General features: G+C 43.1%; 1 protein-coding gene across 1 annotated transcript; it reads right to left on the reverse strand.

The window, feature by feature from the left end:
• Positions 1-2063: 2063 nt before the first annotated feature.
• Positions 2064-27857, reverse strand: Nol11 (nucleolar protein 11). Its single transcript, XM_008843191.3, has 18 exons — positions 27641-27857; positions 25453-25566; positions 25269-25325; positions 22933-23081; positions 21466-21509; positions 20405-20563; positions 18440-18628; positions 16831-16907; positions 13717-13840; positions 12313-12401; positions 10917-10991; positions 9666-9847; positions 9198-9323; positions 8840-9064; positions 6419-6497; positions 6029-6121; positions 2961-3068; positions 2064-2436 (listed from the first exon to the last, which is right to left on the reverse strand). Exons 1-18 carry the CDS (start codon positions 27779-27781, stop codon positions 2320-2322), a joined length of 2148 nt encoding a protein of 715 aa, XP_008841413.1. The 5' UTR covers positions 27782-27857; the 3' UTR covers positions 2064-2319.
• Positions 27858-27909: the final 52 nt, after the last annotated feature.

Here is a 27909-nt window from a genome sequence, read left to right on the forward strand (position 1 = left end):
AAGTTTATAGAAAGATTAATGACCAAGGGAAACTTAGCTGCCACAGCTATGACTAAAGTTTAGTTAAAATGAAAACTTTTCCTAAGACAATGAAAGCAAACAGGATCCTACAGACCTGCACTTCTCATTTTGTCCTAAACCCAAACTGTGGAAACCCACAGGTCTATTGCCAATTAAATTGTAATTTTTTGGGGGGAGGGGTCTTTTCAGACAGGGTCTGCCTGTAGTCCCAGTTTGCCTGGAACTTGATACTTTTTTTTTTTTGTCTTTTTGAGACAGGGTCTCTCTGTAGCCCCAACTGTCCTGGACTCACTATGTAGACCAGGCTGGCCTTGAACTCACAGAGATCCACCTGCCTCTGCCTCCTAAGTGCTGGGATTAAAGGCATGCGCCACCATGCCTTTCATTGAGTGGAACTCAATACTTAGATCAGGCTGGCCTCATTTTAAAAAAATTTTATTAAATTTTATTTTTGTTTTGTGTCTGTGACTTATGAGGGCAATGGATGTTAGCTGTCATGTGGGTTCTGGGATTCAAAGTGGGTCTTCTACAAGAACAGCCAGTACTCTTAACAGCTGAGCCATCTCTACAGCCCCCTATTTTTGTGTATGAGTATATTGCCTGCATGTATGTAAGTGCACCCATGTCCTGCAATGCCCACAAAGGTCAGAAGAGGGCACTGGGTCCCCTGGAACTGGAGCTAGGGATGATAACCACTATGTGGACACTGGGAAACTAACTCAGGTCCCCTGCCAGAGCAGTCAGTGCTCTTAACTGCTGAATCATCTTTCTAGGCCCCAACTTTAAAAAAAATATTTTTATTTTTTGCCAGGCATGGTGGCACACGCCTTTAATCCCAGCACTTGGGAGGCAGAGGCAGGTGAATCTCTGTTGAGTTCAAGGCCAGCTTGGTCTACATAGTGAGTTCCAGGACAGCTGGGGATACAGGGAGACCCTGTCTCAAAAAGACCAAATAAAGTTTTAAAAAATTTTTAACCCTCAGAAGAGGGTGTCTGATCCCCTGGAACTAAAGTTATGGATGGTTGTAAACCACCCTATGGGTGCTAGGATTTGAACCTGGGCCTTCTTCAAGGGCAGTGTTCTCAATCACTAAGTCATCTCCTCAGCCTGTTTTGTTTTCCCTGACAAGGTCTTACTATGTACCACTGACTGGCCTGGAAATGTGAACTACATACCAGGCTGGACTCAAACTCAGAGATCCATCTGCCTCTGCCTCTTGAGTGCTAGGATTAAAGGTATGCCCAATCTTGCCCAGCTATAAGACTATTTTTTTTTTGGTTGTTTTTTGAAACAGAGACCTGTCTCCCTGTGTCCCCAGCTGTCCTGGAACTATGTAGACCAGGCTAGCCTGGTACTCAAGAGAGCCACCTGCCTTTGCCTCCCAAGTGCTGGGACTACAGGTGTGGGCCACCAACCCTGGTGCTATGACTATTTAAAGATCCGCCTGCCTCTGCCTCCTGGCCTCAAATTTATTTTGTGTGGGTGTGTGTATGGTGTGTGTGTGGGGGGGAGGTAGGGGGTAGTGTGCAGGTCTGGGTGCTAGTGTGGAGGTCAGAGGACAACTCTGTGGTTAATTCTCTCCTTCCACCTTCACGTGGACTCCAGTAATGGAACGTGGGTGGCCAGGCTTGTAGGGCCTTCAAGCATCTTTACTCAATGAGGTGTCTCACCTCCATTAATCACATAGCTTGTCTGGGAGAGTGTACTGGGGAGAATTAACCCCAAGGAGGGAATGAAGTAGGTGAAAGACAGGAGACGTGACTTCACACACAGGAGCCCTGTGTGCCCTGAGTGAGGCTCTGGTCTCTGCTGCTACAAGCAGATGAGCTGCTGGAGCGTCTGACTCATAGGGCACACTGCTTCACTGGCTTCTGTTTAATTTTTAAATGAATACCGTACATGTGCTTTTCTGTGTGTATGTATACGAGTGCAGGTGCCTACAGAGATCAGACTCCCATGGAGCTGGAGTTACGTGCTCTTATCCATTAAGCCAGCTATCTATCCATAATATTTTAAATTAAAAAAAACTATTCAAAACATGATAAGAAATTAGGCTTTTATCAGTATACAAATAAGTTTACTTAAAATCAGTTCAGTTACATATTTAAAAAAACATTCACAAACTCCTCCCAGGGAATGGGCTCCTGGGAAACCTGCAGTCCCACTTAGGGGGACCAACACAAGAGTCCAGGTACACAGATACTCTTTTCATGACACTGACGGTCACAAAGAAAACTTTCTCCCCTGGATGAATAGGAAGTATTCACAGAGAACATCCACAAAGCAAAGCTGCTAATATCAGAAGAGTTCTAGAACTTCAATTGAATACAGTCCTCTACTGTTCTTTTCTTGATTCAACTTCTGGAGCTCCCGAAAACTCACTTCAATCTTGTTGAGCTCGGAATAGACACATATCTAAAAAACACATTCAGAGCATCTTTTACCATAAAGTCTACACATCTTTTATCATTACTAATGATTTTTCCAATAGTATGTTTTTTGGATACTGGAATATAATCAGTAGCCTCAAGATTGCTAAGTATGCCCTTTACCATGAGTAAACTTATGTTTAATTACAATCAACATAACTGGGATGGCCAGATGGCTCACCAGACTTGCCACCAAGACTGACAACCTGAGTCTGATTCCTGGGACCCACAAGATGGAGGGAGAGAACAGCTCCCTTGGGTTGTCCTCTGACCTTCACACATGCACTGTGGCATGTGCACCCCCTGGCCCCTCCCCCAAAGTAAATAATAACACGGGCAATGCTTAGGTTCAAATAGAATCAACAATAGGATGGACTCTGGAAAGTCCTCCTCTGACTTCAATGTATATCATGGTACCCAAATATCCACCCATGTTCATATATACATACACTCCCAAAATAAAGAAATGCAATAGTTTTTTTTTTTTTTCTTGACTAAAGAATCACAAACCTGAGACTTCACAAACTTGTAAAGATTAGTCAACAGTCTTTTTGCTTCTGGTATCATTAAGACAACAGTAAAATTAGCATCTAGAAGTAGGCATATCCAATCCATAATCTGAAGAGAAATACAGAAAGATTAATTCACTAAGCCAAGTCCATGGTTCCAAACAGAAGAACAAATCTTTATGAAAGCCTCAACATTTTAGAGACGGAGGAAATATGTTTTTTTCTGCTTTTATAAGAATTAATAATCTATACAAGAATAACTGGATCTTTTTCACAGCATTAATCAGTAATGAGAAAATCAGAATGATATTTAATCCAAGAGAGTTAGTACTGGCTTTTTTTTTTTTTAGAAAACTTTTGTTTTGCTGACTGTGGTGGCTCCTCTCTGGGATCTGAGCACTTGAGAGCAGGGCTGACTGACATAACCAGGCCAGCCGGAGCACAGAGCAATATCCTGTCTCACCAAAACAAAACAAAAACACTTGTTTTTTTTTTTTTTTTTTAAAAAAACAGGGTCTTCCCGTTAGCCCAAATGGCCTGGAACTAGCTATGTAGATCAACCAGGCTCACCTCAGTCTCAGAGATTTGCCTGCCTCTGTCTCTCAATGCTGGGATTAAAGGCATGCACCACCACACCCAACAAAACAAAACTTTTAAAAATAATTACCTGTAGTTACTAAAAAATAACTCCATCTTCTACCTTTTTCTTTTTTGGGTCTTTTTGACCTTCTCCCTATGGCCCCAAGTGGCCTGGAACTCCCTATGTAGACCAGGTTGGCCTTGAACTCACAAAGACTAGTCTGTCTCTGCCTCGAGTGCTGGGATTAAAGGCATGTGCCACCAAGTCTGACTCATCTTCTATCTAGACACACCACAGGTGTTCTGTGTCCCAGATGAGCTATTATGAACTAAATTAACATAATGTAAATAAACTATATATACGTATTTTTTGGTCTTTTTGAGACAGGGTCTTCCTGTAGCCCCAGCTGTCCTGGAACTCACTATGTAGACCAGGCTGGCCTTGAACTCACAGAGATCCACCTGCCTCTGCCTCCCAAGTGCTGGGACTAAAGGCAAACGCCACCACACCTGGCATAAACTATATATTTATAAAAGTATTATTCTACATATTCCTCTAATGTCAAATGATGTATTAAATATGCAAATGAAAAAATAACAGAAAATGGTTATGTATTTGGAGAGAGAGCAAGTGAGCTGATTCCCTATGAAACTCCCTGCACCCAGATAAATTCTAGGCAAGACTGGTGGCTCATGCTGTTGATCCTAGCACTTGGGAGGCTGAAGAGGATCACAAGAGTTCCAGGCCATGGTGGGCTATAGAGTAAGATTCTGCCTCAAAAAACAAAAATGGTTGGATGTGGTGGCACATGCCTTTGGTCCTATGCCTAGGGAGGCAAAAGCAGGCAGATCTCTGAGCTCCAGGCCAGCGATGTCTACATAGTTGAGTTTCAGGCCAGCCAGCTACACGGTGAGACTCTGTCCCCCCCAAAATAAACAACAAGCCAAAAAAAAAAAAAAAATTCTAGGGGCTAGAGAGATGGTTCAGTGGTTAAGGATACTAGCTAACCTTGCAGAGGACCCAGGTTGATTCCCAGCACCATATAGAAGCTGTCTGTAGCTCTAGTTTCCAGGGCATCCTATGTCCTCTTCTGACCCCCATAGGCACTGTATGACACAGGTATATGTACATACATGCAGGCAATATACTCATACACATAAAAAATTAAAAAATATTAAAAAATACATTTTACACAAATCAGTAAGTCAGACACAGAAAATGAGACCATAAATGTATGAGGGAAAAGTAGGATGGTTATTTTTAGAATCTTAAGAGTGGGATGAGCATTAAACACATCACCCACAAAGAGTCAGTATATTTAATTTTTTTAATGTTTATTATTTTCATTTTATGTGTATACGTATATTGCCTGCATGTAGATAAGTGTACCCGTGTCGTGCCATGCCCGAGGAAGACAGAAGAGGCTGTCAGATCCCCTGGAACTGGAGTTACGGACAGTTGTTAGCTGCCATGTGGGTGCTGGGATTCGAACCCCGGTCTTCTGCAAGAACCACTCAGCCATCTCTCCAGTCCCAAGAGTCAGTGTATTTTAATAGCAAAAAAATGACTCTTTGTAGCCTGGTGTGGCAGCCCACGCCTTTAATCCCAGCACTCGGGAGGCAGAGGCAGGAGGATCTCTGTGAGTTCAAGGCCAGCCTGGTCTACACAGTGAGTTCTAAGACAGCTGGGGCTACAGGGAGACCCAGTCTCAAAAAGACCAAAAAAAAAAAAAAGGGGTCTCTTTGTGCTGGGCATGCCTTTGATCCCAGCACTTGGGAGGCAGAGGCAGGCAAATCTCTGTGAGATTGAGGCCAGCCTGGTCTACATAGTGAGTGCCAGGCCAGCTGGGGATACAGGGAGACCCTGTCTCAAGAATCCCCCGGCCACAAAAAGCCCAACAACTCTGTGTGTATGTACCTATGCAGGTGTGTATGTATGTGCCTGTGGATGCTGGAGGCTGAGGTCAGGCATCTTCTTCAGTTGTTTTCTACCTTACTGGTCTCTTGTGGACCCTTCCATTCACCAGCTCAGCTGGGTTGGCCAGCCCGTGAGCTCCAGGGATGTCTGTATCTGCATCTAACACTGGATTGCAGATGTGTGTTGCTGTGCCCTGCTTTTTCACGTGGGTGCTGGGGCTCAAAACTCAGGGTGCTTATGCATGCCTGGTAAGCCCATCACCATCTGAGCCCCCCCGGCAAGCACCCACTCTCTTAAGTGTATGAAGAGAGACAACCTACTGCTAGGCGCTCCTTGTCTTCATATGAGGCCCAAGAAATTCTTTGAAAGGATAATGATGAATCAGGAATTTAATTCCTAACACAGCACTACGAATCTAGACATCTATCTACTAGACCGAGGCGCCCTCTCCAGCTCCAACAGTCTGCATGAGGGAGAAGCATCTTCTCATCCCGGACAGGCTGAAGGTCGGGTACTGAAGTCTAGGTGCTGACACGGCATGGAGGCTCTGTACAAAGTCAAAGCTGTCTGACCTGGCTCAGGGTTGGAGGGTTTACTCCAGGAAGAGTCATGGCGGCGTTCCCACTACACTTGAGGTAGAGGAAATTCAAATACTGGAGAAGTAGCTGGGGGAGGGAAAAAGAAAAAGCACAGTTTACCACTCTGGCAGAAAAACGTTCTCTACGAACAAACCCAACAGAGAGTAGAAAGGCTTCTAAGAAGCTGTTCAATTAAATTATATATCAAATATGACTCAGATCTCCGGGGACACAGAAACTGTAAACTGAAGTCCTTGTCATCACCAAGGAACTCTCTAGTTGAAGAAAGGAAGGGGATGAGCTTAGTTCTGTAACTAACAGCTGGTCAGAGTTAAGTAGACCTAAATGAGAAATAAAATTCCACAGGACTTGCAGAACACTCACCACGATGTGCTGTGCAGGGATGTCCTTCAAGTGTGGCAGAAGGAAGGTCTCACTATAGGCTGAATGTAGAATTCCATTTCTACTCAGACTAAAGGAAAATCTTCCTTTAACAAGGAAAAGGCTGCTCTACTGAAAACATGAGTAGTTCTCTAGCTTTTTCTTGACACAGGGTCTCCCTGTAGCCCCAACTGGCCCGGAACTCACTATGTAGACCAGGCTGGCCTCGGACTCAGAGGTCCACCTACCTCTGCCTCCAGGGTGCTGGGATTAAAGGTGTGAGTCACCCCCAACCCCACGGCTCAAGTGATTTTTTTTTCTTCTAAAGTTCTACAAAAAAACTATGATTTACAAGAGGAGTATCAGCCATGTCTTTGACTCCAGCACTAGGGAGAAAGAGGCAGGCAGAACTCTGTGAGACCAGCCTACTAGCAACACACATGCCCGTAAAATAAAAATGATAAAAAATTTAGAAAAGGTCTCTTACCATTAGAGGTCAGGAAAACTTCACTTTTACAAATAGAATTTTTTTCCTTTTAAAGACTTGATAAAGCTTGCGTGTATATGTACGTGTCTGTGTGGCATATGGATATATAATACATGTTGAGTACTACTAGTTTTATAAATTGCATTTTTATGTATTTTGCATGCATATATTAAGTGCATCAAGCACATGCAATGCCCTTGGAGGCCAGAAAAGGACATCGGATTCCCTTGAACTGGAGTTAGAGACAGCTGTTAGCTGCCGTGTGGGTGCTAAAAAGCAAATCTTGGTCCTTTGCAGAAGCAGCCAATGTTCTTAATTGTGGAGCCATCTCTCCAGCCCCCACTTCCCAGTAGTGTTTTTTGAAAATTTTAAAAAATTATTTAATTTTATGTGTATGAGTGTATTGTCTGCATGTATGTAAGTGTACCCATATTGTCCAGTGCCCTTGGAGGTCACAAGATTCCCTTGGAACTGGAGTTACAGACAGCTATTAGCTGCCATGTGGGTGCTGAGAATCAAACCCTGGTCCTCTGCAAGAGCAGCTAGTGCTCTTAACTGCTGAGCCATTTCTCCAGGTTCACCTACTACCCATTATAGTTTTTTTTTCTGTTGTTTTTTTTTTTTCAGTCTTTTTGAGACAGGGTCTCCCTGTAGCCCCAGCTGTCCTGGAACTCACTATGTAGACCAGGCTGGCCTTGAACTCACAGAGATCCATCTGCCTCTGCCTCCCAGCTGACCTAGAACTCACTATGCATATCAGGCTGACCTTTAACTCACAGAGATCTGCCTGCCTCTGGCTGCCAAGTGCTGGGATTAACGGCATGGGCCACTGGTAGACCACCAGAGTGCCTATTCCGGCCTCCCTCTGGCATAGGAGCTGAGAACTCAGGGGACCGCCTGAGAGCGCCTAGATCCTGCCCCCAGGTGGTGATAAGAGTTATGCAACTTGGAAGTCTTTTAGATAGACCCACTGAAGGGGTACCCCAACTGCTTCACCCTGCATCCTTTCCCTGTTCAGCATGAAAGAAGCCAAAGCAGGCTGCGTCCTGATTCCCTATTGGCAATTCTTCAGAGGATGGTGTGTTAAGAATAGGAGGTAGGAATTGGCTAGGCAGTTAGGGTAAAAAGACCCGAAAGAAAAGTAGCCAGTTTCTTGGCTAAAAGTCACAATGTCCTTGGGCTTCTTAACAACATACTCTGTTCCAAAAGCCAAAAATGTCAAAAGTATCGGGGAGCTCTTAACTAATCCCTAAGAGATTTCAGGTTACCTTTTCAGAGGGGGTAATGTTAAAGTAGCAAAAAGCCCCATAAAAGAAAGAAAGAGAGGGAGAGGAGGGGAGAGGATGGGAGATGCTGGAGGGGAGGGAGTGGGTGTGGATTTGATCAAAACATCTTATATGCATGTATGAAATTCTCAATAAAGTTTTAAAAAAAGGGGCATGGACTACCATGCCAGGCCCCAATATAGTTTCTTAAGAAAACAGACATGTTGGCACCCACCAGTATCTCAGCACTTAGCTACAGATAGAAGAATGAGGAGTTCAAGGTCCTCCCTGGTGATGTGAGACCCTTTTTCGAAACTGATTTAAAATCAAACCAAAACTCAAACTCTCCCTCCAAACAAAGAAAACAGGCATAAACGGCTGGGGATGCAGTCCTGCAGTAGAGTGCTTGGCAAGAACATACACGACCATGGATCTGATCTCTTGTAGTATCTTTAGCACACAGTGGGGGTGGGGGTGGAGGAAGAAGAGGAAGGGGGAGGCAGGAAAACAGGTTTAAGTAAGTCAATTGAATGTGGCAGCAAATATAATCCAGTTCAACAGATGTTGAAAAGTTGAAAAAAGAAGCTTGTTAAATTACTTATTCCATATTTAGCGCTTGGCATATAACTATATCCCTAGAAAGAGAGCACAAGTGAGTGTTTCAAAGGATACAGCAGAGCTGCTCGCTTTGGTGTCACAGGGCACGAGACTGTCTTTGCTGCTCCAGGCTTTTCACTTAACTCCTGATTCTCGTTACTGCAGTTACTGTCTTTGGGACTGAAGCCATTCTGAACAACTTCAGTTTGCTCTTCCATTTCCTCATCTTGCATGGTATCACTACAATCAAACACTGACTCCATACTGACACTCATGTCTTGCAGACTGTCATCCCCAATGCTACAGTGTCAATGGAAAGCAAGAGGTTAGTTCTTACTACTTGAAACTCAAATTCATTTTCTAAGCTTTCAGAGTTTCAGAACTCGAATTAAGTCAGAGACTTAGAACGAAGTGAAGGAAAAGACCACTCTACCTTAAGAAGAGCTTTAAGCAGGCACAGGTCGCAGACTCAGGAATGTCAGGGAACTGCTGCAGGCAGAGTTGTAACATCTGTACATCTGCGCGCTCTAAGGCAATCTCCATCAAGCCAGGGCACAAGCTGAGATGAAAAAGTTGTATTAATTAATTAAAAAAATCTTTTGAGACAGGTCCCAGCTGTTCTGGAACTCACTATGGAAACCAGGTTGGCTTTGAATTCACAGAGATCTGCCTGCCTCTGCCTCCCAAATGCTGGGATTAAAGGTGTGCACTACCACACACGGCTCTTAAATTTTTGTTTTTTTTCAGACAGGGTCTCCCGACTGCCCCAGCTGGCCTGGGAATTGCTATGTAGATCAGGGTGACTTTGTTGTCACAGAGATCCACCTGCCTCTGCCTCTCCAGTGTGCCACCACACCTGGCCTTTTTTTTTTTTTGCATATGGTGTTTGACACATATCTACCTGTAGGAAAGCACATGCGTTTGGATGAGCTGCATCAGACAGTTCCGGGGATAAAAGGATGGCTCTGCTTTACATCTTCCCAGAAGTCCTGTTATCACATCTCCAAGTAAAGTATGAAAGTCAGGGGTTGACGTGGCCAAAAATTTACGTAGCTCTACTTCAATGTGTTTTTCTGAGTCTTTCTGAAAGGGTAAAATGGAAGAATTCAGTATGGCACATTAATAAATTTCACTCTGAAAAAAAAACAAAACAAAAAAAAAAACCAAAAAAACAAACACTTCCCAGTTCAAAATACTAACAATTTCACACATTTCTATAAAACAAGTTGACATTACAATCTTTAACACAAAAAACTGCAAAGGGCAATGCCAGGCATGTGCCTTTAATCCCTGCCCCCAGGAGGCAGAGGCAGGCAGATCTCTGTGAGATGAGGCCAGTCTGATCTATGTAGTAACTTCCAGGCAAGGTAGGGCTAGGAAAACTCTGTCAAAAACAAAAAACTGCATGGGGGAAAAATATCTAAGAGTTCAGAATTTTTTTGTTACGGTTTTTTGAGACAGGGTCTCCCTATACCCTCAGCTGACGTGGAACTCACTATGGCCAGGCTGGCCTAGATCTCACTGAGATCCTATCTCTGCTTCCTGAGAGCTGGGTTTAAAGGCATGTGACACCATGCTTGGCCTCTCAAATCTCTATAAATTTTTTTTTTCTTCTTACTTTTATGTGTATGACTGTTTTGGCTGCACGTATGTAAGTGCACCATGTGCATTAATACCTATGGAGGCCAGAAGAGGGCACTGGAACTTACAGATGATTGTAAGCCATCGAGTGGGTGCTGGGAACCAGACACCCCAGTCCTGTGCAAGACCAGCAAGTGCTCTTAGCTGCTCATCTTTCCAGTTCGGATATCAAATCTTTAGAAGGCTACACTGTAAACAGTGTAACCAGATCATAAATCTTTGAGATAAAGAGTCAAATAAATAAAAGTTTTGCACCAACTCTGATAACCTTAAAATATAATATACAAATATTCACCAGAGAGAACATGAAACATTAGAACAGGTAGAATGAAAACTAGACTGGTCCCTCTGAACCACTTGATTTTTAAAATATTTCCAGTACTTAAAAGTGCCATGGTGTGTGGAGTCCGTTTTCTCTTCCCACCATTATGTGGGTTCCAGGGATTAAACTAAGGTTGCCAGGCTTGTGTGAGCCATCTCACCAGCCCTAATTCTAGTGTTTTTTACTTACATTTATTATCGATAAAAGTTGTTCAGATCCTGGAACTTCTGGCTGTAAACTGGCTTCCATCTTTTTTCTCCTTAGCTGGAATAAAGCAAACTCATTAGGATTTCAAACAATGCAAAATATCCACCAGAAATCTAAAGGAGTATGAAACAGATTAGGTTAGGACACTAAGTATGACCTCATACTTCAAATATATGTAGATTTCTTAAAGATTTTATTTACTTATTTGCTTATTTATTTATTTATTTCTGGTCTTTTTGAGACAGGGTCTCCCTGTAGCCCTAGCTGTCCTGGATTCGCTATGGAGACCAGGCTGGCCTTGAACTCACAGAGGTCCGCCTGCCTCTGCCTCCAGAGTGCTGGGATTAAAGGCGTGCACCATCACACCCAGCTAGATTTTATTTTTAATTATTTGCCTGTGTAGTAAGTATGTGCATCTGAGTGCAGGTGCCTACAAAGGCCAGGAGAAGGCATTAGATCCCCTCGAGGTGGAGTTAACAGGCAGTTGTGAGCCACTTGCTGTGGTGCTGGGAACTGAACTTGAGTCCTCTACAAAAGCAGTATGTGCTATTAATTGTGGACTCATCTCTTCTACCCCAATATATATATTGAGACATGGTCTCCCTATAGCCCCAGCTGGCCTGCAACTCATTCTATAGACCAGGCTGGCCTCAACTTAAGAGAATTTGCCTGCTTCTGCCTCCTGAGTGCTGGGATGAAAGGTGTGTGCCACCATACCAGGCATTGATACTTTTAAAAACAAACTTTGTTAGAAGGAAACTGGTTTTATTTCAACTCAAATAAGATTTTTAAACTTAGGGTGGCCTGGAACTCATTATGTAGTTCAGGTAGGTTTCAAACTTGTAATTTTGCCTCTGCCTCCTAAGTGCTTGATGGGATAGAGGCACAAGGCACCATATCCAGCTGAGGTTTTTTTTAAAAAACATAAAATCTTTATTCTCAGGAGAGTATTACTGCTAATTGCAAGCTGGCTTATTTTCTTACCTGAAATTTAGTTAATACCACACACATCCATAAAAATTAACAGATAAGGGCTGGAGAGATGGCTCAGTGGTTAAGAGCACTTGCTATTCCTGAAGAAGACACGAATTCGATAACCAACACCCATGTCAAGTGGCTCACAACTGACTGCAACTCAAGTTCCAGGGGAGCTGAATCATGTGTACATATTGATCCCCACCTCCCAATTACAAATAAAATAAGACTACACATGAATTTTGGCTAAAGACTATGATGTTACAGGGGTGAAACCTCAAACTGCCCTGTTATTAAGACCAAACATTTAAGAGTTACACAGATATAAACCATTAAAATCATTCAGCCTTTTCCTGTTTATCAACATTTACCCTAACATTTTTTATTCAACTACTAAACTTACAATTCTCCTTGACTGCGCTGCACTGTGGGATTCAAGTTCATATCCCTCACACATTTCCCAGTTTACAAAGTGGGGCATGGAGCAAGTGCCTAAGGAAACACAAAACGTAAAATTATTGAGCAATCTTGACCAACTGTTATCCGACTAAAGAACAACAGAACCACTTATATACACTTCAAGAGAGGCCTCAAATTTTATTTATTTATTTATATATTTTTTATTTTTGGTCTTTTTGAGACAAGGTCTCTCTGTAGCCCCAGCTGTCCTAGAACTCACTATGTAGACCAGGGTGGCCTTGAACTCACAGAGATCCGCCTGCTTCTGCCTCCTGAGTGCTAGGATTAAAGGCATGCACCATCATGCCTGGCTGAGGCCTCAAATTTTAATTCCACTAATAACCTCAAATTGGTAAACCACCAGTAACATTGTTAAGGTACCAAAAAAAAGGGAAGGTTGAGGCAGTATTGATCTGCCTTGGGGATTCCCTCATTGCCCTTATTCAGAAGAACACAGACGCTAACAACAGTTTGGCTGGGTGTGGTGGCACACATCTTTAATCCTAGGGCTTGGGAGGCAGAGATAGGCAGATCTTTGTGAGTTCCAGTCCAGCCAGGGCTACACAGCAAGAATCTGTCTCAAAAACAACAAAAACTAGGGCTGGAGAGATGGCTCAGAGGTTAAGAAAACTTGCTGTTCTTCAAAAGGACCCGGGATTGATTCCCGGCACCCACATGGGAGCTAACAACTATCCATAACTCCAGTTTCAGAGGATCTGGACACCATCTTCTGGCCTCTGCAGGGCACTGCATGCATGTGGTACACTTACATACATGCAAGCAAAACATTTGTACACGCCAGGCATGGTGGCACATGCCTTTAATCCCAGCACTTGGGAGGCAGAGGCAGGTGGATCTCTGAGAGCTGGAGGCCAGCCTGTCCACATAGGGAGTACCAGGCCAGCTGGGACTGCAGGGAAATCCTGTCTCAAAAGCCCCTCCCACCACCACCACCACCACCAAATTCATACAACAGAAACCACTAAAACAGTGTGGCTTTTCAGTTTTTTGTAATGCTTGCAATTTGGGCCATTCCCAAGGTAGACACTTGGTCAGGGAAATTTCAGTGAACATCAAATTTCAAAGTTAAGGCCCTACGCCAGGCATGGTGGCTCATGTCCTTAATCATAACACTTGGGATACAAAAGTAGGCAGATCTTTCATGAATTCAAGGCGAGCCTGGTCTACAATAGTGAGTTCCAGGCCAGCTGAAGCTATAGGGAGACCCTGTCTCAAAACCCCCCCAAAAGGCAAGAAAGGCCCTACTATAAATAGGAGGCTGCATATGAAACTAGGAGCTAATAAAATATTTTGTGTTAATAAAACAAGTGTGTAAGTTTGTTTCTACCTGTATCTTGACTATGCCTCAGTTTTCCAAGGGCTCCTGCTAATGATGACACTTGACACTTGTATGGAATTACCGTTAGACATTTTCCATGCAGCATAAACAATATTTCCCCATAATACCAGAGCTAGAAGAAAAAAGAAAGAAAAAAGTAAGCATGTATTTTTTTCTAAGATCTGACTCAATAATGGCCCTTAACTTACTTTATGACGGCCTCCATTACATTTTCCTATAGTTCACAGTCAGCCCCCACTTACCCACTCTCCATCTACCCCTGCTGTTCATCTTCTCCTAAAAGTCTAGACTCTGGGCTGGAGAGATGGCTCAGCGGTTAAGAGCACTGGCTGGTCTTTCAGAGGACCGAGGTTCGAATCGTAGCATCCACATGACAGCTAACAACTGTCTGTAACTCCCGTTCCAGGGGATCCAATGCCCTCCTCTAACCTCCACAGGCATTACAGGACATGGGTGCACTCACATACACATAAAATAAAAAATATTAAAACAAAAAAGTCTAGACTCAGCATGAGAGAAAAATCCTGATATTTTTCAGAGTTTGGCTTATTTTGTGTATCATGATTTTAAAATCCCGTCTATTTCCTTTTTTTGCTTTTTGGTCTTTTAAAAAAAAAATTTTATTATTTTTATTTTATGCGTATGAGGTATTGCCTGCATGTAGGTAAGTGCATCTGTGTCATGCAATGGCCTCGGAAGACAGGAGACGCTGTCGGATCCCCTGGGACTGGAGTTACTGACAGTTGTTAGCTGTCATGTGGGTGCTGGGATTTGAACCTGGGTCTTCTGCAAGAACAGCCAGTGTTCTTAACTGCTGAGCCATCCCTCCAGCCCCACATTTTGGTCTTTTTGAGACAGGATCTCTCTGTAGCCCCAGCTTGCCTAGAACTCATTATGTAGATCAGGCTGGCCCTGATTTCAGAGATTAGCCTGTCTCTGCCTCCGGAATACTGAGATAAAAGGTGTTCACCACCAGGCCCAGCAATCTATTTTCCTTAAGACATTTCATTCCTCTTTACGAGGAAAACTCCATTATGTAAACAGACCACATTTTCTTCATCTGTTGATGTAGTCTTTAACTCGAAATTTTTTTTAAAGACAGGGTCTCCTTGTTGTAGCCTGGAACTCACTATGTAGCTGCTGGCTTCTATTTCACAGAGGCCTCTGCTTCCCTGACTGGGATTAAAGGTCTGTGCCATCACACCTGGCTCAAACTCAAGCTTTTAACATAACAATAACTTACCTTCTAAGCTATCTCAATACAACACAAAATAAGGAAAATAAGTTCCTTTCCAAAAGAATATAATATGCACAATTTATTGAGATCAAATGTGAATTCAGCACTCTCTAAAGGCCTTTATTTGGTTGGATGTTTTGAGACAGGCTCACTATGTAGCCCAGGCTGGATACAATTACAATTCCTGAGTGCTGGGATTACAGGAACTCTTGGCTCCCAACGTTTGCTAGAGTAGAATTATAAGTAGTTGATTTTGCAAAATCATTTGTTCAAATGTAATTATAACCCAGTCTCTAGCCTTTAATTAAATCAGTAACATCTGGAGCTGAAGAGAAGGCTCAGTGTTGACAGCAAGTACTACTCTTACAAAGGATACAAGTTCAGTTCCTAGCACCTATGTTGGGTGGCTCACAGTTGGGTGTAACTCCAGCTCAAGAGGGATCTAATGCCCTCTTCTGACCTCTGTGGAGACCTGTACTCATGTGTACATACCCCAACAAGACACACATCCATATACATAATTTTAAAAAGTGGCATACACCTTTAGCCACAGCACTCTAAAGGAAGAGGCACACAGATCTCAGTGAATCCAGGCCATACTGGTCTTCATACTGAGTTCCAGGCCAGCTGTGGCTACAGAGAGACCCTGTCTAAAAAAGACCCCTTCAAAAAAACACTGTTAAAAAGTCACGAACATCCTACTGTCCTAATTGACTTTATTTGCATATGCAAATGTTTAGTTGCCAAACACTAAATATTTGGCATGTTTGAAAGGAAATGAAATTCAATCCATCACTCAAAACAGACAAGGACTCCAGCCTTCAGTTTGGGTCAGCTTAAATTTCAGTTCTTTAAGCAAGCACGGTAACTGTGGTGGTTTGAATGAACGTCCCCCATAGCCTCCAAGTATTTGGACACTTGGTCCTCACTCTGTGGTGCCGTTTGGGGAGGGTCATGAAACCTTTAGGAGGTGTGGCCATGCTGCGGGAAGCACATCACTGAGGTGGGCTTTCAGAGTATCCAGCCTGTCCCACTTCCAGTGTGGCTTGCTTTCCTTCCTGCTGTCTCCTTCCATTCTGCCCCGCCATGATGGACTCTCACCCTCTGGAACCAAAATCAAATAAACTCTTCCCTCTATGAATTGCTTTTGTGTTTTATCATAGCAACAGAAAAGACAGCTAATACAGTAACATTTAACATAGAGCTTAAACAGCTAATTTATTATGGAAAAGTAACACGTTAGGTTGCAATTTAAAATACACACACACACACACACACACACACACAAAGAAAACCACCCAAAGAGCAGCTAAAAACAAAATTGCTCTCTCTTAATCTAAAATTAACCATAGTTTAGTTTTTTCAAAGTGGTAAAACAAGCTATTAAACAAAACTCGAATGTAATCTTTCAGGTAAAACACTAATTGTAATTCTAAAAATATTTAGATGTGAAAAGAACTGTCTCCCCTCACAGAATACTTACCAGAAAGCCAAATTACTAAATTTGGTCCACCACGGTGGCACACATCTATAATTCTAGTACTCAAGGGCTAGGGCAGGGGAACTGCAAGTTTCAGGCCAATCCTGGGTTACATAGCAACACTTTATCTTAAGCAAAAACACAATCCCAAACCAGAACCAATTATTTGAAGAGTCTTCAAGAAAATACAAAACAACAAACCCCCCCAACTTTCGGGGTGTGGTGGTACACACCTTTAATCCCAGCACTTGGGAGGCAGAGGCAGGCAGGTATCTGTTAGTTCGAGGCCAGCCTGGTCTACATAGTTCCGGGTCAGCTGGGGCTATAGGGAGACCTTGTCTCAAAAAGACAACAAAACAAAACAAAAAAAACCCCACCAACTTACTTGACCACTGGTTCCTTGTGGGAACTCTTTTGAAGACTGTAATGTTTGAAATTTTCTGTTCCATATGGAGAGGCATTCTATAAAATAAGTTATGCAAATTCAGAAACAGACTGTAAGTATGCGAGATCTCTGGGTGAGGGAAGGAGACAGAAGTAAATACATACAAGTTTGCCTTATTAAGTAGAAACAAGGAGTGACTGCATGGAAGTAGTGGAGTGGAAAACAAACTCTTACAGGTCTTAGATCATGTAAGAGTCTATAATTAGAACAATACTCAACAAAGAAAAGCCCCAGGACCAGATGACTTCATAGGTAAATCCTACCAAACACGAAATTAACACCAAACTCTTTCATACAGTTGTTAAAAAAAAAACCCTCAACAAAATACTAACAAGTTGAATCCAATAGCATATTAAAATTCATAAACAGCTGGGCATGGTGGCACATGCCTTTAATCTCAGCATTCGGGAGGCAGAGGCACGCGGATCTCTGTGAGTTCGAGGCCAGTCTGGTCTACATAGCGAGTTTCTGGCCAGCTGGGGCTACAGAGACCCTGTCGCAAAAAGACAAAAACAAACAAACAAAAACCCTAAAACTCTTATGATAAAAACACTCAGAAAACCAGGAAGAGAAAGGAACTTCCTGGATAAGATCAAGGGCATCTATGAGAAAGCTAAGATGCTCACCAAACTAAGGTGAGACTGACAGGCTTCCCTCTAGATAAGAAACAGGACATGGGTCCCCACTCACCACTGCTAGTTCACCGCCCACTGAAGCTCTAGCCAAAGCAATCAGGCAAGAGAAGAAAAAGTAAAGGCTTCCTTCTCCAAGTATAGAAGGAAGTAAAACAATTTATATTTACAGTTGACATGACCCCATGTAAACAAAATCCCAACGAACACATACAAACTAGCATCCATAAATAAATTTAGCAAAATTTCAGGGTTTAAGATCAACACATAAAAATCACCTTTGTTGGGGCTGGAGAGATGGCTCAGCAGTTAAGAGCACTGACTGGTCTTGCAGAGGACCTGGGTTCGATTCCCAGCACCCACATGGCGGCTACGAACCGTCCTTAACTACAGTTCCAGGGGAATCTGAAGCCCTTTCTGACCTCCAAGGCATTGCATGACATGAGTGCCCTCACATGTATGCAGGCAATACACTCATACACATAAAATAAAATATTTTTAAAAAATCAGCTGTGTTTCTACAACCTAGAAATGAAAAATCTGAAGTTACAAAAGAAAATCCATTTATATTAGCATGTAAAAGAATATATTTAACCAAGGAAGTAAATAATTGAACACTAAAAAATATAAGAAAATCAACCAAATTATTGCTAATAGAAATGAAGGAAAACAGAAATAGATGGATAAACATCTTGAGTTCGTGAATTGGAAGATTTAATACTGTAAATCACTGGGCATGGGGATACACACCTGTAAGCCCAGTGTTTGGGAACCTGAGGTAGGAAGATCTTGAGATTGAGGCCCAGCCTGTGCTACACAGTGAGACTTTGCAAGAAAGAAAGAGAAAGATGAAAAAAAGATAAACGGCTAAAGCTAAATTTGAGGGGGAAAATGCAGAGACTTAGTGATTCAGTTACCCTTGGAAGCTGGTAGCGGAGGTCCTAGGACTGCCACATGGTCTTGATCCAGGTTGGTGAGTGTAGTTCGATTTCGAGCACCACCAGACACAACAGCCTTGAGCACCAATGATCTAACTAACCTCTGATTTTTTTCTGTGTCAGTTGAATATGTTGGTATCAAGGTTTCATATATACATCCATCAGAGCCTGTGGGAGCAAATATTTGTTGATTAGTAAAGGGTAAAGTTTCATATCTCCTAACATCAAATGTATTAGGATGTTTTAAGTCTACCAATTCAGTAAATAATCTAATCCATCTAACAAGCACATCGTTCTATGTTTTCCCTTAACAAATATATTACAAATTTAGAATGGGGTGGAGGGACTTATTACTGATAAATATCAAGCAAAAAATGCCATGAACTAGGCACAATGGGACATGTCTTAATCCCAGCATTAAGGCAGGACGATCTAATTTAAGGCCAGTGTGGGCTATATAGGGAGTCCCTGTCTCAGAACAAATGTTAATACCAAAAAATAAAAACTAAATATCTGAGCTGGGGGAAGTAGCTTAGTGGCAGAGAAACTGACTAGCAGCCATCAGGCCATGGGTTTGGATCTCCACTATAGACAGAACAGAACCTGTAAGTACTTGTAATAACTAAATGTAGTGGAGGAAAAAAAAGCACTAAAGGAACTATTCAATGTCAAGCAGATTTTTTCCTGTACTGGGGACTGAACTCAGGGCTTTGTACATGTTAAGCAGGCAGACTTCTACTGAGCTATATCCCAGTCCTTAATTTTCACCATGTTGCTGAGGCTACCTTTAAACTTGCTATGTAGTCTAGGCTGGCCTCGTGGTCCTCTTGACCAACAACTAACGCCCATCTGGGGCAGGTATCTTACGGTCCACTAATCACATGTTCAGAAAATCTGAACCATGGACTACTGAGATGGTTTGCCAGGTAAAGGCACTTGTCACCAAACCTGTCCACCTGGGTTTGTTTCCCAGCATCCACATGATGGAAGAAGAGGGTTTGTTTCCCAGCATCCACATGATGGAAGAAGAACCAACTCGGGAAAGTTGTCCTCTGACTTGGCATCAAAATCTGTGCAATGGCCTACGTGTATAGGCTATTACCTACTAAATCCAAAATAAGGGGAGTTGTAGTTAGTTAGTAGAGTGCTTGTCTAACACACCCAAGGCCCTGAGTTCACTCCCCAGCATCACATAAAACCAGGCATGATGGCACATACTCCTGCAATCCCAGGACTTGGAAGGTGGAGGCAGGAGGATGAGAAGTTCAGGGTCATTCTTGCCTATGAGTTTAGAGCCAGCCTGGGATACAAGACCCTGCCTCAGAGAAAAAAGTCTGGCAAGATGACTCAGTGGGTGAAGACACTTGCTGTGCAAGCCTACTACCCTGAGCTCATTCCTTGGAACCTGTGTAAAGGTAGAAAGAGAACCAACTCCACAATGTTGTCCTCTGACATCTACACCATGAACCATGGCACAAACATGCACTCACACACATACAAGAAGTTTAAAAAGAAAGTTACAGAAATGATTGGGGCCGGGCGTGGTGGCGTATGCCTTTAATCCCAGCACTTGAGGGGCAGAGGCAGACAGTTCTCTGTGAGTTCAAGGCCAGCCTGGTCTACATAGTGAGTTCCAGGACTCACTATATAGCTGGAGCTACAGGGAGACCCTGTCTCAAAAAGACTAAAAAAAAAAAAAAAAAAAAAAAAAATTGGAACTATGCTGTTTCTAAACTTTTTCAGTCCCAGCTCAAAACACAGCATCACCGATCCAATGCATGGCAGACAAGGCCAAGTGGTAAAAGCAAAGGCATGAGCTGCCTGGAAGGACGCATGGCAAGGGAGGGGCTGTAAAGAAGACTGCAGAAAGCTCAAGAATCTTAACTGCACACCATCTCCTAATAGCCTTCTATTTACCACCTCTGGATGTTCAGGAAAACTTACTTAATGACATCAAAGAGATGAATTTCCGATCCACATACGCAGTAAACTTTGGTGTAATAGATTTTTCTTCTTTTCCAAGTAAGAGTGTGTACTTGCTTAAGCTATGTGATTTGCACATTTGTACATAAACAAAATAATTTTCATGCTGAAAGAAAAGAATTTTATAAATATCCTCATTTCAACTAACTTCTTGCTGCACTCTACTTTCTTCAATGGCTGTGGAACATGCCTGTAATCCCAGCACCCAGGAGGCAGAGCAGGAAAACTGCTACAAATTTCAGGCCAGCCTGGTCTACACAGTGAGTTCCAGGTCAGCCAGGATTATATAGACATGCTGTAACCCAAATCAACAGAACCCCTCATGCAATTAAAATTTTTTCCCACTCATGCTTGGGATAGAATCCAAGGCCTTGTGCCTGGTAAACGAGAGCTGTGCCATCCAGGTATGTCCCAGCCCTTGGTTTTATGAGACAGTGTCTCACTATGTAGTTCCAGCTGACCTCAAACAAATGCTGAGATCACGGGCATGTGTCACCACACCTGGCTTTAATTAAATTCAAAATACTATAAAATTTAGGCATGGAAATAGTTAAAACAGTTATTTTAGTGTTGAAAGTAATATGTAAATGTAAAATGTCACAAAAGGGGCTGAAGAGATAGTTCAGTGGTTAATAGCACTGAATGCTCTTGCAGAGGACCTGGGTTCAATTCTCAGCACCAACATGGTGGCTAACAAACATCCATAACTCCAGTTCCAGGGGATCCAACGCCTTTTTCTGACCTCCATGGGTACTGCGTGACACGGGTACACTTACAAACAGGCAACCAATACACTCATACACATAAAAGCCAGCCTGGTCTACATAGTGAGTTCCAGGACAGCTGGGGCTACAAGGAGACCCCCTCTCAGAAAGACAAAAAAAAAAAAGTAAATTAAAAAAATTACCTACATGCAGGCAATAGATGCATATACATTAAAATAAAAATAATAAAAAATATTACTTACTTCACCACCATCACCAGCAAAAAAATAAAAAACAAAGAAAATTCCCAGAAATATAAAATTAAAACAGGATGCTTAAACACCATGAAAAACTTTGACCACCTTAAAAAAAAAAGAAATTAGAAAATACAAAAACCAACTGAAAACATATTTATCATAAACTTAAGGAATAACTTATTTTTTGAAGTCAGAGAATGTCTAACTTAATGTTTTAAAATACATACCACCGGCAGTAGGCAGTTCTTGGTCAAATGCATCTCTGAACTTTCCAAGCAATAATGAAAACTACGAGGTCCTGAGAGGGGTAACTGTGTGCTGTGCTTTCACAGCTTAAATGGACCTCCCCAGCCCTGCCTTTCTTCACAATTACTTTGGAGACTAGTGTTCTGAGGAAAACATCAGGATCTTATCTGCCTTCTTTGAGAAACAGGGAATGAGCCACAGGAGGCTAAGGGACCCAAATAACTAAGGCAGCATAGCTAGTTTGTGGCAAAGGGATTAGAACCCCAAGGTTATCCCCAAACAGCTGCTCAAAGCTTAGAGGCATGCCTCAGTCAGATGATTATTAAGCTGGTCACTGTCTGCACCGCTCACTTACTATGTTCAAGTCTTTGCTTTATCCTTTGGAAATTTAGTTTCCACCACGTGGACCTGGAGAGGCAGCAAGTCAACTGACCAGGAAATGTGATAAAATAACGAGACTCATACTTCTATCACTTGGGAGAGTTATTTGCCCAGTGTTGTTCCAGAATCTGGGAAAGCAGAGGTCCTAAAGCACTACCATAATCTTCCTAACAAGCTATGCTTTTCTCCAGAGGAAAAGGGCTGTGACTTGGTAGCTAGGGACCAAGAATCAAAGATTTTAGACTTCCGGAATTACTAATTTCATCTTCAAATACTTGACGATGCAGTTTCCCATTATTATCCAGGACTCATGGCTATGGTTTCCTCATCTACTTTCCCACAGGCTCTGGGGATTCCGGCCAGTATAAGTGCTTTTTGTTGCTGCTGTCTGTTTTGAGATAGGGTAATTCTCACTGGCTTGGAACTGGTTATGTAGACCAGGCTAGTCTTGGACTCACAGAGCTCTTCCTGCCTCTGCCTCCCAAGTGATGAGATTATAAGCATGTGCCACCACACCCAGCAATACGTGGGTTTTAATTAGGCTACTTTTTTCTTGGGTGCTGGGGACTGAACTCTGAGCTTCATACATGCTAGCCAGGGCTCTACCCATGAATTATACTCCTTAGCCCCAATGTAAAGAAAACAGCAAAATTGGGGCTGGAGAGATGGCTCAGCAGTTAAGAGCACTGACTGCTCTTGCAGAGGACTGTCTGTAACTCCAGTTACACGGGCTCTGATGCTCTCTTCTGACCTGTTCAGGAAGTGCACACCAAGGGTGCACCTACCTACACGTAGGCATTACACTCACACACATAAAAATGATAAAGTATTTAAAAAGTATCAAAATAATGCACAGTGCATGTTCTTCTGATAAAAATCACATGCAAATATTGGAACTTACTTAATCACTTCTTCATCAGATATAAGAGTTTCGATTTTCTGCTGAGGCTCTGCAAGCAAGGCCTCTAAACCACGAATGGCACCACTGCTGAAGAGCACCAAAGGTTCTGCCCCTGGTATTGAGTGGATCCTATGGACTTCTGCTGACAGCTAGAAAAACGTTTAGAGTTTTTAAAGTTTTATTCCCAAACAACAGACTTGTAATATAGTTGAGGCATTTATAGAAGGCCTGCTTTGTTTCTGAGATGGGAAGTCTTGCTATGTTGTCTAGGCTGGCCACAGACGCATGATCCTCCTGCTTTAGGTCCCTAGTGGCTAACACATGCTACTACACCTGGCAAGGAAGGCTTGGTTTTTTAAAAAATTAATTAATTAATTAATTAATTAAATCTTTTTGAGATAGGGCTCCCTGTGGCCCTAATGACCTGGCCCTCACTATGTAGACCAGGCTAGCCTAGATCTCAGAGATACGCCTGCCTGTGCCTCCCAAGTGCTGGGACTAAAGCCACGTGCCACCATGCCTGACGAGGAAGGCTTATTTATTTATTTGTCTTTTTTGAGACAGGGTCTCTCTGTAGCCCAGCTGTCCTGGAACTCACTATGTAGACCAGGCTGGCCTTGAACTCACAGAGATCCGCCTGCCTCTGCCTCCCGAGTGCTGGGATTAAAGGTATGCGCCACCATGCCCGGCAAGGAAGGCTTATTTTTAAGACACTAATTTCTTTTTGTTCTTGTTTGGTTTTCTGAGACAAGAGTCTCCCGGGAGCCCCAGCTAACCTACCATTCTCTATGTAGACCAGGTTGGCCTTGAAGTCACAGAGATCTGCTTGCCTCTGACTCCTGAGTGGTGGGATCAAAGACATGTTCAACTATTTCTTTATTTCCTTCTCTCTGTAGTTATTGGGACTGAACCAAGGGCTAGGCAAGCTTTGTACTACTGAGCCCCCATAAGTGGGCTTAAAAACCATCACTGAGGGGCTGGTGAGATGGGTCAGCGGGTTAAAGCTCTTGCTGCCAAGCTTAACAACATGAGTTCAAACTCTAGGACCCACATGGTAGAAGGAGAAAACCAACTTCTACAGGCCTCCATATGTGTTCTGGCACATGCATGGCCCCTCCTCCCAAAATAGAGAAAGAAATATTTAAAAAGAAAAACAAGGGCCGGGCGTGGTGGTACGAGCCTTTAATCCCAGCACCTGGGAGGCAGAGGCAGGTGGATCTTTGTGAGTTCAAGGCCAGCCTGGTCTACATAGTGAGTTCTAGGACAGCTGGGGCTACAGGGAGACCCTGTCTCAAAAAAAAAAAAAAAAAAAGAAAAGCAAAACAAAACAAAACAACAACAAAAAAACCCAAGTCCCTGATATCTAGAGATGCAGCTCAATTGGTAGGGTGTTTGCATAACACACGAGGACATGAAGTCCTGGGTTTGATTCCCATCATCTCCACAGGTTGGTTGGTATAGTGCACACCTGTAATCCCAGCACTTAGGAGGTGGAGGTGGAGGTAGGAGATCAGAGGTTCATGATCACCCTTGGCTTCATAGTGAGTTCAAGGTCAGCTTAAATTACATAATTCACTGTCTCAAAAAACAAAAACTTTCACAAAGTAAAACTCAAGATTATTTTTCTTTAAAGTCAATGAAAAGACTGGAGTCAGGAGAGAGCACAGTGGGTTAGATAGACATTTCAAGGGTCTAGGCAACAGTGAAGTCAGATGTTTTAGCCTTATTGTGAGTTTTAAAATGTACCAATTATAATGTTAGACATCTAGAACTGTAAGTTTTGAGATTAACCTCATTTGAGATCCTCATTTTATCAGTAAGAAAAAGTTAATTAACACACTTTAAGCCATTAACAGAATCACGCATCTAGTTATTATTCTTTTTTATGGTATTATATATTGCTCTTAAAGTGTCCACTATAACTCAAAAGGCAGGAGCAGGTAGATCTCTGTGAGATTGAGGCCAACCTGGTCTATATAGCAAGCTCTAGGCCAGCTAGTGCTACAGGGGTACCCTTCCTCAAAACCAAACAAACAAAAAAGTACTTGAAACTTGAAAGTCTATTTTATCTATTTTAAACAAAGGCACAAAAAATTCACTCATTCTCAAGAAACATCCCAAAGTCAAACTCATGGAAATAAGTATTAATTATTTAAGCCATCAATCTTCACAAAGTAATTAAGCCTATATTTTCTAACCTAGTAACACATGAACTGAGACAGTTATGATCTCTGGGAAGGGCAAACTGATGGCAACCATGGGCTCACTTTCCAGAGGCATTAAGATAAGTAACATATGCGACACTATGAGTCATGTTGGAAAATCCAAAGGCTTACCGTGGCTTTGAATACTTTATCCAGGTTCACATCTTCATTATTCCATATTCTCAAAACCTTAAATCAAAGCACATCTTGTTAAAAAGCATTCTCCTATTGACCTGTAATCAATACAAAGAGTAATAACATACATCAACATTTATCTTATGTTGCCTATATTACTAACAGAAGTTGTAAAACGTACCTTATTATCATGTACGACAATATACTCCCCCGTTTGAAAGTTGCATACAGCTGGACATGTTATAATTTGCCCTTGTTTCACCGACCAGCTCCCCAAGGGTTTCTGATCAGAAACCTAATGAAAGAATACACTATTCATGAATTTGGCTTCCGACATTAAGGCAATTTGATTTAAAACAAACAAGAAACCACAGAAATGACAGTATTTCACGTAATTTTTAAAACAGGAAAATATGGCCAGGTGTGGTGGTACATACTCTTAATCCCAGCACTCGGGAGGCAGAGGAAGGCGGATCTCTGTGAGTTCAAGGCCAACCTGGTCTACAGAGTGAGTTCCAGGGCAGCTGGGGCTACAGGGAAACCCTGTCTCAAAAAGGTCAAAAAAAGAGAAAAGAAAAAAAAAGAAAATATGTTACAAATACTGAGAATTTCATCCTATAACGTACCTTAAGTAAAAACTGGGAGAGAATACTGGGTCCCAGGGGCTGGGAGGAATAGTCAATATTTCTTATTTGTCTGAGACAGGGTCTTGCTGTATAGTCCAGGCTGGCCTCAAACATTCTCCTGTCTCAGCTTCCTGAGGAGTTTTTTATCTATTTATTTTGGAGACAGGGACTCAAGATGTAGCCCAGATTGGCTTTGAACTCAAGAGACAGTCCTCTACCTCTGCCTCCTGAATGCTGGGATTAAAGGCTTGTGCCACCATGCCCAACTCTTTTTAATTACATTTGTTTATTTATTTGGTGTGTAAGTCAGAGGACAACTTGGCAGGAGTTAGTTCTCCCCTTTTACTGTGTGGGTCTTAGGGATTGAACTTAAGTTTTCAGCAAGTACCTTTACCAGCTGAACCATCTTGCCAGCCCTGATGGTTCTAATGGGTACAGAATCTGAGTTTTGTAAGATCAAGAGCTCTGGAGATGGGCTGTGGTGATGGCTGCACAATGGTATAAATGTACTCACCAGTTCACTGTATGTACACTTAAAGATGGCTCAGTGGTTAAGAGCACTGAGTGCTCTTGTAGAGGACCCAGGTTCGGTTCCTAGCACCCACATGGAGGGTAACAACCATCTGTAACTCCAGTTGCAGGGGGATCTTACGCCCTCTTCTGACCTCTATGGGCACTGCACACACACTACATACACAAAGGCACAACAGTCACACACATAAAAGGTGAAAAAAACAACCTCCCAACTTTTAATTTAAAAAACAAATTAAAACAGTTTATAAAGAAGAGTACGTTTAAAAGTTGTTTCATTGCCGGGCATGGTGGTGCATGCCTGTAGTCCCAGCACTTGGGAGGCAGAGGCAGGTGGATCTCTGTGAGCTCAAGGCCAGCCTGGTCTACATAGTGAGTTCCAGGACAGCTGGGGCCACAGGGAGACCCTGCTTCAAAAAGACCAAAAAAAAAAAAAAAAAAAGTTGTTTCATTACTGGTCTGGAACATGGAAAATTAGACTGGAGTAACTGGGGTGGTGTTCACTGAATTCCCATCAGCCAGTGTATTCTTATGCAGAAACTGCACATCAACCGCACAGCCCAGAGAACAACCAACAGTCAGAAGAGGATCTAAACAATAGAGGGACTTGCTGGCAGTCTGTCCCCCAAACTTTAAAGCGCACTTCTGAATGATATAAGAAACTGTCCAGCATCACAGAAAAAACACTGCTCTCTAAGTGTGCAGAGCCAGGGAGAGCAGGCAAAACGTTTGACTTCCCAGGACTCACTCCAGAATTCAGAGTATGAACCAGAGTTGCCCATTTACAAATCCCTAGGAATCCAGATTCTTTCCAGGCTATCTAGAAATCTCCGCCTCTTCACCCACAAAAAGGAAACCAAGATGCCCCAAGGAGCGGTAGGCCAAGGGCACTGTCGACCTATCAGTGTCAGCCTCGGTGGCCCCATCCTTATCTACTCGAGCCTCGTCCAGCACGAGGCGCGGTGACAGAGACCCCTTCGCGAGGCTTGCTCCGACAGGCTCGGTTCCCAGCGGGTCCCACGAGCACGCAGACCTGCGTCTCCCACTCGGAAACACCCCCGGGTCTACAGGAAAACAGCTTCCCGACCTCGTGCGGCGTCCCACCGCAGGCCGGCGTCCGTCCTGGCGGCTCCAGAAGGTCCTTCCCAAGCGGAGGGAAACCCGAGCCTCCCGATTCGGCCAGAGCAGGACGGCCGCTGCCGCCACGCTCACCTTGTAGAGCACGACGGTCCTGCCGCCGTCGGTCACTAGGAACTGGTCTGCTTTGTCGCTCTGCTCCACGCCTAGGAGTCCTTCAGGCCCGGCGCTCAGGACTCCGGTAGACAACGTGAATTCCTCCTCCAGGGCGGCCATTTTGGGCTGGCCTACGGACGGCCGTGCATCCCTCCCGGCAGGACTCGCGCCTACTCTCGCGAGAGCGAAAGACACTAAGGGGCCGACACTCACCAAAGGCGACTAGGGGCTCGCTCAGCCTGCGACCC

This window comes from Nannospalax galili, unplaced genomic scaffold (genome assembly GCF_000622305.1).
Source record: "Nannospalax galili isolate Female #2095 unplaced genomic scaffold, S.galili_v1.0 scaffold781, whole genome shotgun sequence".
NCBI classification, from domain to species: domain Eukaryota; kingdom Metazoa; phylum Chordata; class Mammalia; order Rodentia; family Spalacidae; genus Nannospalax; species Nannospalax galili.